The sequence below is a fragment of the Pogona vitticeps genome, chromosome 2, assembly GCF_051106095.1.
Source record: "Pogona vitticeps strain Pit_001003342236 chromosome 2, PviZW2.1, whole genome shotgun sequence".
Lineage (NCBI taxonomy): Eukaryota > Metazoa > Chordata > Lepidosauria > Squamata > Agamidae > Pogona > Pogona vitticeps.
The window spans coordinates 222,986,518-223,000,145 of NC_135784.1; the positions used below are offsets into that span (position 1 = coordinate 222,986,518).

The window sequence follows — 13,628 nt, forward strand, 5'->3', positions numbered from 1 at the left end:
GCACTTCCCTGGAGCAGACTATTATTTTGAGCCCTCCACTGACTGTGTTTTCCTAAGTTAGCAGATACTTTGTTAAATTATAGAATTTTTATGATACTTGAATGTGCTAGTAGCTGAGGGTAACTAAGCTGCCTTCAGTACCTAAAGTACATATACGGTATTTAGGATTCAAATGGCACTTTGGGACAATGTATAGTAAACCACAAAGTGACAGTCCTTCACAGAGGAAAATAACACTGAGTTAAACACTCACTCAATGCAAAGTTGTTATCAAACTCCCATTTGATAACAATCAGGAAAAAAACTAGGGGAGCTAGGACATGGGCTTTCTTCTGATAAGAATGTTCAGGGGGAAGGCCATTTTGTAGCTTCCCTAGTCTGGTCTTTTATCTGTGACTACCTATCTTGTTCCAATTCTGGATTAAAAAGGTTTTGTATTTTTTTAAATACATTTTGCAGTTGACCAAGTTTACTGTTTCAAAAAATTCAGAAACATTAATGCCAGCATTGTACAGATATATCATGGATGTAAATGAAAACAAATGACATTGGTATCTCATTTTCCAGGGACCAGTTAAACAAGATAGTATAGCCACTGAAGGTGGAACAGAAGAAAAAGAAATGGAGACATCAAAAGATGATGCTTCAGAAAAACCTAGCAATGAAGTATGTAGAAGTGAAAATATGTTTTTCTTTTTATCTAACTCAAGTTTACATAGTTCGTAAAAATACATATTTTTCACACAGTTTGCTCTCCCCAGTACTATTTTTCTGTGACATTATATATGAATATAGTTGATTTGAATCAAAACAAATTGTTACCTTACTGATTATGGGTTTAATCGGAATTCTTAAAGTACAGATAACAGATTCTTCTTCTTCGTGGCCTCTGTGAATGCACACATATGGGTCTTTTCTGCATCTGCGCTGACGTTCTCAGAAGATTCTAGAGCTGAAAGTAACAATTTAGTGGTGTGATTTACCCACAAGGCATATGCTCCTTCCACCCTCCATTCCCCTCAGTTCTTTTTTTTTCTGCTGAGCTGTACGGTTCTCCTTTGGAAGACTGAGCTTCTCTTTGGCCTTTTTAAAGCTAATTACTCAAACAGCCCTTATCAGGGCTACTATTTTCTTTATCTTCTTTATTCTTAATCAGTTTGAGCTATCATTTCTCTTTTACTCCATTTGTCACTTTTTCCTGCCTTTTTGATTCCCCACCCTTCCCTCTCTTATGGCCTACCAGTTTCCTTTCAAGTGGTGCACTTCTTGTTTCAATAAGATCTCTCTCTCTCTCTGACACGATCAGTGTCTTTTCTGTCTGGGTGAATCTCACCCCACTCACTCTTGCGCTGCCTACAAAAATCTCACTCAGCCAGCACTCAAACAACGCCTACAGAGGCTTAGATGTCACCTTTGGCAAACCGCGATGAATCCTTCTTTCCCCTCCAGGGAACTGGTAAGATCCCCTGTTTCATTGGGCAAAAGAATTCCCGCAGCTCAAACTGCCCCTTAAACCACAGCCTCCGTCCCACCTAAGGATAAAGCACAGAAAAAGAAAATTTCTAAGCCAAAATTGTCTACTAAATCCTCCATTAAACTGATCCTCCTTCAAAGAAGAAATCCACAGCAAAAACTCTGAAAGTGGATAAGCCCTCCCGCCTTGAGTCACCTCAGCCATCTCTACCCTCTCCCATTTTGGAGGAATCCTCGAGGGGCGCTCATGACTCTGTCTCTGATCAGGAAGACGTCCAACAAATAATAGTCTCTGCCATGACCTCAATCTTAAAACCGAGTATTGGCCATTTCTTGACTGCGCACCCGTCCAGCCTGGCCTCGGCCCATTCCAACCCTACATGAGGGTGGGCAGTTGAAGTCTCTGTTTCCGACCTCGAAACTCCCCCTCCGTCTCCCAGAAAACAAACAGAGAAAAGGAAGCATGTCACCCCACAGAGATCTATGACACCATATGGGGACTTTTGCCCCTTCCTAATAATGCCATACCAGTTTTTCGACCCTTCTGTCTGGCAATCACATTTCGAGTGATATCATACCGAACAGAACAAACGAGCTCATCTTGTTTCTGGACCATCTCAACCTCCTTCCCCGCTAAATCGAGGTCGAACCAAGAAGCATGCGCCAGTCCCTTCGGCATCATCCAAGCACAAATTAGGGACGTCATGGAGCAGGCATGATCACTCACTACATATTCCCATCGATGTCATGGAAACGACCACTCGGGAGCAGCAACCCTATGATACTCGACATCACAAACCGTCACCAATGTCACCTTATTCATCATCTCCCTCTGAAGACAATCTATTTCTACTCGCCACTCCTGATCTCCCCACTCCTGATGAGACCAAGGATAACCAACCTCCTTCTCCTTCAGATTTTTCCTCATATTCTCAATTTATATCGAGAATGGCTAAGGCGCTTCATCTTAACATTGAGGAACCTTTATCGCTCAAAAAGATCCTGTTTTCGATGACATCATTCAGGAAAGGTCTTCACCAGTCAGCCTTTCTTTCAACAAATCTGTCTTACAACTCATTAAAAAGGCATGGGATAAACCTCCTTCAATGATGCAGATTTCACGCAGAACCGAAAACCTCTATAAATCTCATGGTGATGACATCGAATTCTTAAATAAACATCCTTTACGAAATTCCATAATAATGAAATCTAGTCAATCAAGGGACTACAATAAATCTAAAGTCACCCTTATGAATAAAGAATGGAGGAAGATAACCTAGGTAGAAGGATTTATTCCCTACAATCTTTCGTAACTGAGGAACATCAATTACCAAGCCACTATGGGCACGTGTCAACGCTATCTCTAGAACAAGGTACTTCCCCTTCTTGAAACAGCACCCGAAGCGATAAAGACTGACCGTATTAATGCCCATTCCGAAGCCATTACTCTGGCTAAACACCAAAGAATTGCTGCACGTCATGCAGCAGAAGCTGCTTCTAAAACATTGGTCTCCATCTCAATACGATGTCATGCCTGGATCAGATCGTCCACAGTATCAGACAACACCAAATCATGGGTTGAAGATCTACCCCTCAATGGGACTGGCTTATTCAACAATAAAACTGATGAAACCCTTGAGAATTTTCATAAGATGCGCAAAACGGCAAAATCTTACTCCAATCAGCAGTTTTTGACCTTCCAAAGATCTCAGTACCGTCCCAATCAATCATACTCCCGGTCCTATTTTCAATATCAATACAAGCGATATCATCCATACAAGCAGTTTCGACCTCAGCAGTCAGAACAGTCTCTCCCGACCCCACAGCCACTTCTGCCTTCCTTTCGCCCCCGCAATGCAACTCATCAACGGCAATCCCTTCCCAAGAATCAAAGGAAGGGTAAGCAATTCTGAATACTCTTTTCAGTGTCTCTCTAGCCTTAGAGACCTACAACCCTCTTTTCAGACCAGATTGGCACCATACTTAAGTTACTGGCAAAATATTACTAACGGCCAATGGGTCCTTGCTATCATTGTCCATGGCTACAAAATCGAATTCTGTACCCTACCCCCTATGGGACTCATCCAACCCACACCTTTCTTCCCATCCTTCAGGGCGAAATCACCACTTTAATTTCCAAGCAGGACTACTGTCCCTGTACCACAATTCTATTGGCATAATGGATTCTATTCCAAATATTTTACTGTTTCCAAAAAAGATGAAGGACTCTGTCACATTCTGGACTTGAGGCACTTAGTTTCATTCGACCCCGTAAATTTTGAATGCTTACCCTAGATAGGTAAATTTAAAGGTTCCCCTTGACAATTTTTGTCCAGTCATGTCTGACTCTAGGGGGCGGCGCTCATCCCGCTCTTGAAGCCATAGAGCCAGCGTTTGTCTGAAGACAATCTTTCCGTGGTCACATGGCCAGTGTGATTTAGACACGGAACGCTGTTTACCTTCCCACCGAGGTGGTCCCTATTTATCTACTCGCATTTGCATGCTTTCGAACCGCTAGGTTGGCGGGAGCTGGGACAAGCGACGGGTGCTCATTCCGTTGCGTGGATTCGATCTTACGACTGCCGGATCTTCTGACCCTGCAGCACAGGCTTCTGCGGTTTAGCCCACAGCGCCACCACGTACCCTAGATACCATTATCCATTTGCTTTCACAGAATGACTTGATTCGTCATAATTGACCTACAGGATACCTATTTGCACGTATCAATATACCCTTCGTACCAAAAATACCTCTGTTTTTATTTCGACAACGCTGCCTACCAATTCTGTTCTCTCCCATTTGGACTCTCTACGGGACCAAGAACTTGGCACTGGTCGCAGCTTTTCTGTGGCTGCAGGGTATAAACATCTTCCCTTGCATCGATGACTGGCTGATAGTCACAACATCATACCACGAGCCACAAGAGACACCACTGTACATACACTGAGGAAACTAGGACTCAAAATCAACCTGGAAAAGTCACATCTCCAACCAAAATAAACAGCCACCTTCATTCGAGCAGAGATAGATTCGACGCAAGCAAAAGCTTTCCTCCCTCACGAGAGATTCGCAAAAATAAAGAAGTCAATTGCCTCATTCCGACCTCTTCAAACAGTGTCTGCACATCATGCACAGCGCCTTCTCGGCCTCATGGCCTCCATGACATCGCTGATACTTCATGCCAGACTCAAGATGAGACCACTTCAATCCTGGTTTCTAGCCCTGCTCGATCCTGTGATAGACCCCCCCCTCACCAAGATGCTATTAGTCACGGATGACCTAGCCACCCAACTTACATGGTGGACCTATCTTCCAAACCTGCACACCGGTTGATCCTTTTCGTCCCTTCAGCCCACGATACAGGTCACTACCGATACCAGCCCTTCTGGATGGATGGCCCATTGCCTGCATCACAAAATTCACGGCCTGTGGTCAAAGAAAGAACAGACTCTTCACATAAACCACCTTGCGATCATAAGTGCTTTCAATGCCTTTCTCCCACTCATCAAGGGACAGGTCATCCAATTAGCAATAGACAATACGACAGCACTTTTTTATGTCAACAAGCAGGGAGGCACTCACTCCCTTTCCCTTCTATATCTTGCTGTCAACCTATGGGAGCGGTGCTATCAAAACCAAATATTTCCAATAGCAGTCCATATTATGACAGATGACAACTATCTCGCGGACCACCTCAGCCGTCTACCATCGGGAACACAGGAATGGTCCCTGAACGATACCGTATTCCATCAACTGTGCCATCGGTGGGGCTCTCCATCAATCGATCTTTTTGCAACATGACTCAATCGCAAATGCATGATATTCTGCTCCAGAACTGGGTCAGACAACCACTCCATCAGGGATGCATTCATGGTGGACTGGTCCAAGGAGTTCCTTTATCTCTTTCCACCGATACCACTCATCCAGCATACAATCATTTGGATTCGACAGTTCAAGGCTCATGCGATCTTCATAGCCCTGAGTTGGCCCGAACAGCCCTGGTTCACTCTCCTAACATTGATGTTCACAGACCAGGTCCATCTTCCTCTAATCCCAGATCTTTTGACTCTCAATCAAGGCATGATTCACCATCCAAACCTGACCTCTCTCAATCTTACAGCATGGAAGATATTCCAGAGGTGATGGAAGTCTTACAACGGGCACGTAAACCTTCGACTCTCTCCTTATAAAAAATAAACAGAAATTATTCATCAAGTACACCAACAATAAGAACTTACCTGCTGTATATGTTTCACTTAGTACAGTGGTGCCTCGCTTAACGAGTGCACCATTTAACGACGAATCCGCATAGCGACGCGTTTTATGCGATCGCATTGCAATGTTTTAGGTGGCAAAACATCGCATTGTGATGATCAGTAAGCGTTTCGCTTACCGATCTTCGCATTGCGATGTTTAGAAAACAGCTGATCGGCGGTTCCAAAATGGCCGCCGGGTGCAGAAAATGGCCAGCCGCAGCGTTTTCGCCCTGCCCTCGCTTACCAAGGCGGCGAAAATGGTGGCCGGATGGGGAATCTTCACTTACCGGTGAGTTTCCCCCCCATAGGAATGCATTAAACTGACTTTAATTTGTTCCTATGGGGTTTTACGTTCCGTATAGCAATGTTTCCGGATAGCGACGTTAATCCTGGAACGGATTAATGTCGCTATGCGGGGCACTACTGTACCTTACTTACCTTCCTCCTCCATCTCTTCGAAGTTGGCCTGTCATTATCAACTCTGAGGGTATACATTTCTGCCATTTTTGCCCACCAACCCGACAACTCCCCTTCTACGAAACTATTTTCACATCGTACTGTCAAGAAATTCCTCAAGGGACTCAACAACATTCGCCCACCACATCAGCATATTATACCACAGTGGTCTCTCCAGACAGTGCTAAACGCCTGAATGCATCCACCATTTGAATCCATGTCCTCTTCAAGCCTGCAGTTACTTACCTGTAAAACAGCATTCCTTGTAGCTATCACGTCAGCAAAAAGGGCTAGTGAACTTGCCACTCTTGGATGCAATCCACCCTTTACCCAGTTTCACTCTGACAAGGTGACATTGTACTTTGATGTGTCCTTTCTGCCTGAAGTGGTTTCTGATTTTCATATCAACCAACCCATTATCTTGCCATCCTTCTTTAAATCCTCATCGTCTCCGCTAGAGCATATGCTCCATACTTTGGATGTCAGGAGGTCCCTGTCCTTTTACTTAGACAGGACTAAGTCCTACAGGAAGTCCAATAGATTCTTCATTTGCTTCCATGGTCCCCACAAGGGAGCCCCTGCATCATCTCAATTTATCTCTAGGTGGATAGTTTACACCATCTCTCTAGCCTATAAGCTTTTGGGAAAGTAACCTCCTGAACACCTTAAGGCTCATTCAACAAGAGCCCTATCCACTTTGGTTGCCTTCCAACGTGGAACCGAGATCTCATACATCTGTCGGGCTGCTACATGGTCCCCACCATTGACCTTCATCAAGCACTACCAGCTAGATGTCAAAGCAAGACAAGATGCTTCATTTGGCAGAGCTGTGTTGGCATCCTTCCTCCCGTGATGTCCCACCTGCCGGTAAGTGAAGCTTGCTAGTCACCCATATGTATGCATTCACAGAGGCCACGAAGAAGAAAGAGAGGTTACCTACCTGTAACCACAGTTCTTCGAGTGGTCCTCTGTGAATTCACACTACCCACCCATCCTCCCCTCTCTTTGTCACGGTTTACTTAAATTTCTACTCTTTTAACACCTGATGGAAAAAAATCTAGGAACTGAGGGGAATGGAGGGTGGGAGCAGCATATGCCTTCTGGGGGAATCACACCACTAAATTGTTACTTTCAGCTCTAGAATCTTCCGAGAACGTCAGCGCAGGCGCAGAAAAGACCCATATGTGTGCATTCACAGAGGACCACTCAAAGAACTATGGTTACAGGTAGGCAACCTCTCTATTTTAAGTTTGGTTGACAGTTATCAGATGTAATGTCAGAGTGGTTAAGGGTATGGTGGGGAATTGGCACTTGATGTGACTCAGATATTTCCAAGGAGCACAGAAATGTCCTCCATAGTCAGAGATGTTATATAAACCAGTGTTACGCATTATATATGCCCTGACATGTTAGAGGGTGATTTATTGTACAGTTAGGTCTGGAAATAATTGGACACTGGCACAAATTTTGTTATTTCGGGTGTTTAGCAAAATAAATTCAAGTTACAGTTAACTAACAAATACTTAAGCCTCACAGGTTTAAGTTGAGGGGATTCACATCCAAATTGGAGAAAGGGTTTAGAAATTACAGTTCTTTAATATGTAGTCCCCTCTTTTTCAAGGGACCAAAATAATTGGACAGTTGACTCAAAAGCCGTTTCATGGACAGGTGTGAGCTATTCCTTCATTATTTCATCATCAATTAAGCAGGTAAATGGTCTAGAGTTGATTCCAGTTTTGGCTTTTGCATTTGGAAACTCTTGCTGTGAACTCACAATATGTGTTCAAAGGAGCTCTCAGTGCAAGTGAGACACCCTTAGGCTGAAAAAAGAAAATAAAAAGGAAATCCATCAGAGAGATAGCAGGAACATTAGGAGTGGCCAAATCAACAGTTTGGTACATTGTGAGAAAAGAAGAACACAGTTGTGAGCTCTGCAAGACAAAAAGGCCGGGGCGTCCATGGAAGATAGCAGTGGTGGATGATTGTAGGATCCTTTCCATGGTAAATAAAAAACCCCTCACAACATCCAGTCAAGTGAAGAACACTCCAGAAGGTAGGCGTATCATTATTAAAGTCTACCTTAAAGAGAAGGCTTTGCAAGAGAAATACATCACAAGGTCAAAAATTCATAAGTCTCATGAATAGAAAGGCCAGATTAGCCTCTGCCAAAAAATATCTTTAAAAGCCAGCCCAGTTCTGGAACAGTATTTTTGGACAGATGAAACTAAGATCAACCTGTACCAGAATGATGGGAAGAAAAAAGTATGGAGAAGTCTTGGAACAGTTCATGCTCCAAAGCATACCACATCATATGTAATACATGATGGAGGCAGTGTGATGATATGGACACCCATGGCTTCCAGTGACACTGGGTCACTAGTGTTTATTGATGTGACAGAAGAAGCCAGATGAATTCTGAAATGTATAGAGATATATAGTCTGCTTAGATTCAGCCAAATTCAGCAAAGTTGATTAGATGGCATTTCACTTTATAGAAGGACAGTGACCCAAAACAAGAGCAACTCAGGACTTTTTTAAGGGATAGAAGTGGGATATTGTGCAATGGCTGAATCAGTCACCTGATCTCAACCTGATTAAGCATGCATTTCACTTGCTGAAGACAAAACTGTAACGGGCATCCCTCAGTTTTTTCTTGCCGCCGCTTTGGACACATCTAGGAACTTTCTGGGGCTACCACTCAGAAGTGGTTTTTCCTTCCGCTTACTCTTTTCAAATTCATTCTGGTGGCATGCACAGCCAGAATTATGGAAATTGTGTCAGTGCCCAATTATTTCCGCACACAACTGTATGCTTTAAAATGTGTCTCTGTTTCAGTTGTAGATTCCCATGTCCGTGATGTAGCTCTCCTAACAGGATGAAAGGCTGTGATTTGATTTAAATTAATAACCCAGTTTTCTGTAGATTTTAGTTAAATTTAATTTACATTAAATTATGCTGCCCATAATAAAATTGTTATGTAGATTTGGAGGAGGGTATCAATGTGAACTCTTCATTTCAAAGTAATTTGGATAATGTTCCGATCCATAGGATATAATAAAACCAATCGATATACCTGTCCCTAAAGCTGCTAGAAGGGGAAGGAAAAGAAAGGTAAGATTTAATATTTTTGTGGCGTTTTATGTTTTTGTAAACATTGATTGGATCATCAACTGCATTTCAAAAATATAGAATGCTGCTGGAAAGGTATCCGTTCTTAACAGTGCAGAAATTACATTATTTCAGAAAATGCCCGTGAAGACCATCTTACACTCTTTTTCAGAAATTACAGCCAGTATCTGCCTATACAGTGGGAGAAGTGGCAGTGGCAGATTGCTGCTAATTAAATATTTTCTTTTTGGATGTTGAAGTGCATATAGCTCCAGGGTTGCCACTTTCTGGAAAGTCAGGGAAATGAGAATTGGTCAGGGAAATTGTGGTTAAAATATATTCAGGCAGTGGATTTTTTACTTGCTGCTGCAAGGGCATGATATGTTCTTGGGGCAACTGGAATAGAGAAGTAGCATAATGCAAGTAAAACTTAATGATGCCTTTTCCCAGCCCCACCCCCAGCAACCAGCTTAATGTGTTTGTTGAATTCTGTCCCTGCATGATTTCCAAAGTCTGCCTGTAGCATTTGCAAAGCAAGACTAGTTTAAACATTTAGCAAGATACAAATTTTAAACATCTAAATGTTTTCATCCCTACCTGCTAGAACTGCATTGAACTTACATATACAGTGGTGCCTCGCTTAGCGATCGCTCCGTTGAGCAATGAAATCGCTTAGCGATGGGGTTTTGGCCATTGCCAGAGCGATCGCTTAGCAATGGCCCCTATGGGTAAAAATCGCTTTGCGATGATCGCGGGGAAGCGATCATGGCAAAGCGACCCTTTCTAAACAGCTGATTGGTGGTTTCAAATTGGCCGCCGGAAAAACAAAATGGCCGCTCGCCGTGTGTCCTCGCTTTAGAGGCACAAAAAATGGCCGCCCCTATGGAGGATCTTCGCATAAGGTCAGTTTTGAAGCCCATAGGAACGCATTAAACATGTTTTAATGCGTTTCTATGGGATTTTTTAAATCGCTTAGCGACGAAATCCCTTAGGGATGTTTTTTCCTGCATGGATTAACGTCACTAAGCGAGGCACCACTGTAAAGATAAGCATGTTTTTGGATCATGCTTGGATATGGAATGGACATTTTGTCTCCTGCTTAAACCGAGCAGAGAGTTGCAAATGAGTTTTGCTTCTGTTGGATTTCAGTCAGCTAGCACTTTCTACTCTGCGCCATGCAAATAAATTTTTCAAATGTGAATCCTTGTTCCTGCTGGTGTTTACAGAGTACCAGCACTCTCATCCTCTTCCCTGACTTCTCCCATTTAGAAAGGTTGCGAATGAATGAGGGTTCTCTGCTTCTCTAGATTGCAGAAATGATTTGCAAGCATTTGAACTCCACCTCCTGTCTTGCTGTTGATCTGCTCATTACATTTTCTGGAACCAGAAAGTGAAAATTAAACTTCCCCAACTTTGGAAAGTTCCTACTTGCCAGAAAACAAATCTGCTAACATGTTGGCGTCAGGCAGGTAGTTCTGTGTACGGCTGTACCTGAAACCACATTTTGAAGGTGGCTTCTAAGCAGACAGTTTTTAATATGCAGTGGCTGGATTTCAGATTTCATCCTGAGTTTGTTCCATGGCTATCACCAGTTGCTGGACACAAATGCAAAGGTTATTTTATTGTAAAGTATGCTACAAAACCTTTGAACCAAGTAATATGGGAATGAGCTGTGGGGTCTCATTCACAAGTCTCATTACATCAGAAGAACATAAAAATTAAATCAAGTCAACAGTCCATCGCAATATGTTTAGGTTCAAAGCCAAGTACAAGTTCAAATAGTAAAACCAGAGAGGGTAAAGAGACAGCCCCTGCAAAAACTGGAAAACATGATCAGAGCAATGAAAATGATAAAGAATTACCCACCACACAAACTAGTATGGCTGCCTATGTAATCAAGGACTGTTAGGACAGCAGAGTGCCTGTGAGCTTTGCAACTGGTGATGAAGATGTTATTTAACTCTTGTAACAACATATGTGAGTTATTCAAGCAAATGTTCTCAGACAGCTCAACAGTCTTGGAAAAACAAAAGCAATGCATGTTGCTCTTGACTTAGCACCACATTTCTGTTTTTTTACTGAAACAGCTGAAACAATGCCAAACATTTGTTAACTGTTTTGATGAAGCTTTGAATAAGGTGGTTCAAAAGGGACAAATGGATTTATAGTGGTTCGTTTTAGGGGTGATTACTGTTATAAAGTTTCCACAAGGTATCTAACCTATCTTCAAACTGCTACTGCTGAAGACCTTCTTCAGAAGTTTCAAGACGACATGTCTACTTTATCAGTAGCAAAATTATTACAAGTATCTATGGATGGGCCAAATGTGAATCACTTTTTTCTGAGAAAACTAAAAGAAGAAATTAAAACCAACCTTGACTGTAAAGGAGAAGGAAAAGAATAGATTGACTTTGGAACTTGTACCCTTTGTTTTGTACATGGCTCTTTTAAAACAGGATTGCAAACAGTAAAATTGGACTTGAATTCGGTCTTGTGCAACATGTATGATCTGTTCAAAGATTTCCCAGCTAGGAGGACATCATACACTTTTTGACTGGAAGCACACTGTTTCCTCTGAAGTTTTGGTCTACTAAGGTGGTTGGAGAATGTTAAGTGCCTTGACAGAGCTATGACTGTTTTTGACAATATCAAAAAGTATGTGGAAGAAGCAAACCTCCCCCACAGTAAACCTGCAATTTGTATAAAAGCTGCTATGCAAGATCCACTCATGAAGTACAAAATGGCTTTCATGAAAACAATTTCTGGAGATTGTGAGCCATTTCTACAAAGGTTTCCAACCAAAAACCATTGTTACCTTTTTTGTATGAAGAACTAGCCACCTAGAGTGGTCTTAACCGACCAGATAGGTGGGATATAAAATAAATAAATAAATAAATAAACTTTGTAAGCTAATTAAGAAGCTAATGAGCTAATAAAATTGGAAAAGGTGCAAAAAGTGTTTTCTGGTTCCCGGTTGTTAACAATTGACGTGAAATTGTCTGAGAACTTGATTGACAGAAGCAAGGTTGACATTAGCTTTGCAGCAAAGAAGCTGCTGAAAGAAACTAAACTGAGTGAACGTCAAGTGGCCAAGTTTTGCCTAGAGTGTCAAAACATGGTAGTAGCTCTTCTTGAAAAGTTGATTGAGAGAAGTCCTTTGAAGTTCAAGATGATGTGTGACTTATCAGCATTAGATCCTACTATCATTTTATACAAGCCAAATCTTGGAATCACCAGAATAGGGGCTGTTCTTGAAGCTCTACATCTTGAAGCTCTACATGCAGGAAAATCATACCAATGACACAGTAGCGGAAAAATCACATCAACAGTACACTACAATATCAAGCATATGTTACAAAACAAAATGATGAAGTTGTACTAGATACGTTTTACAGTGATATTTTGATGTCCCACAAATGTTCTCAGATCTGTGGACTATTGTCAAAATGTTCCTTAACCTGTCTCATGGTAATGCTTATGCTGAAAGTGGATTTTCAGTTAATAAGTCAATGTTAATTGAGAAATTGCATGAATAAATTTGTCTGCCATGGTCAGAGTTACGATGCTGTCTTGAACTGTGGAGGGCTTGCATCGTTGTACAGTAATTGATATGAATCTGTTGCAGTCAGGCAGGTATGCTCATGCATGCTACACAAAGCACTTAGGGGCCAAACACCATAAGCAACAAGAAGAAATTCAGAAGAAAGAAGAGAAGAAACTTGAGGGACAAATTAAACTTCTTGAAAATGCTAAAACAAATGAGAGAAAAAGCCAAAATGGAAGAGGATGAGAAACTAAAAGAGTTATGAAATAAAAAGAGAAAACTGTAGAAGTGATAGTTTTAGATCTTAAATTTTTATTCTTAAAAACAGACTACTTGTATTCTAATTTCTAACATGAATATTAGTGCAATTTCAAAACTACAATTTTCGTAATGTGGCTTCAGAGAAACCATTTTTGATAGAATGATTATATAATTTTTAGTGTTCCTTTAAAACAATAACAAAAATGTTATGCCATTTGTTAGCATTCAGAGTTTACTTGAATTGAATTTTGCATCTTGGTGTGATTTTTTGGTGCAATTGCAAAACAGATTGCTGCAGTTAATGTTGGAAGAAGCTGATATTAAATCTCTTACTTTGACAAATATTTTTACAGTTGAGATTTGTTTAGTTGTAGGGTAGGACATTTGTTTAGAACGTGCATTAATGCAGGGGTCTCCAAACGTTTTAGTGTGAGGGTCACATCATATGTATTTTAGACATTTTCAAGGACCGAAGGAGGGAAGGAAGTGAGGGATTGCTTGGGTCCTCCTTCCCTTCCCTCCTCTTCCTT

At 41.7% G+C, this 13,628-nt stretch overlaps 1 protein-coding gene across 5 annotated transcripts in view; it reads left to right on the forward strand.

Annotated features, from left to right (window-relative positions):
* Positions 1–13,628, forward strand: part of PSIP1 (PC4 and SRSF1 interacting protein 1) — an 83,974-nt gene that overhangs the window by 13,874 nt on the left and 56,472 nt on the right. For all 5 annotated transcript variants that reach the window (XM_020797532.3, XM_072992090.2, XM_072992088.2 and 2 more), the window contains exons 6-7: positions 568–666; positions 9,234–9,296. In XM_020797532.3, the coding sequence (XP_020653191.1) occupies positions 568–666; positions 9,234–9,296 (162 nt within the window). The remainder of the gene's footprint in view (positions 1–567; positions 667–9,233; positions 9,297–13,628) is intronic.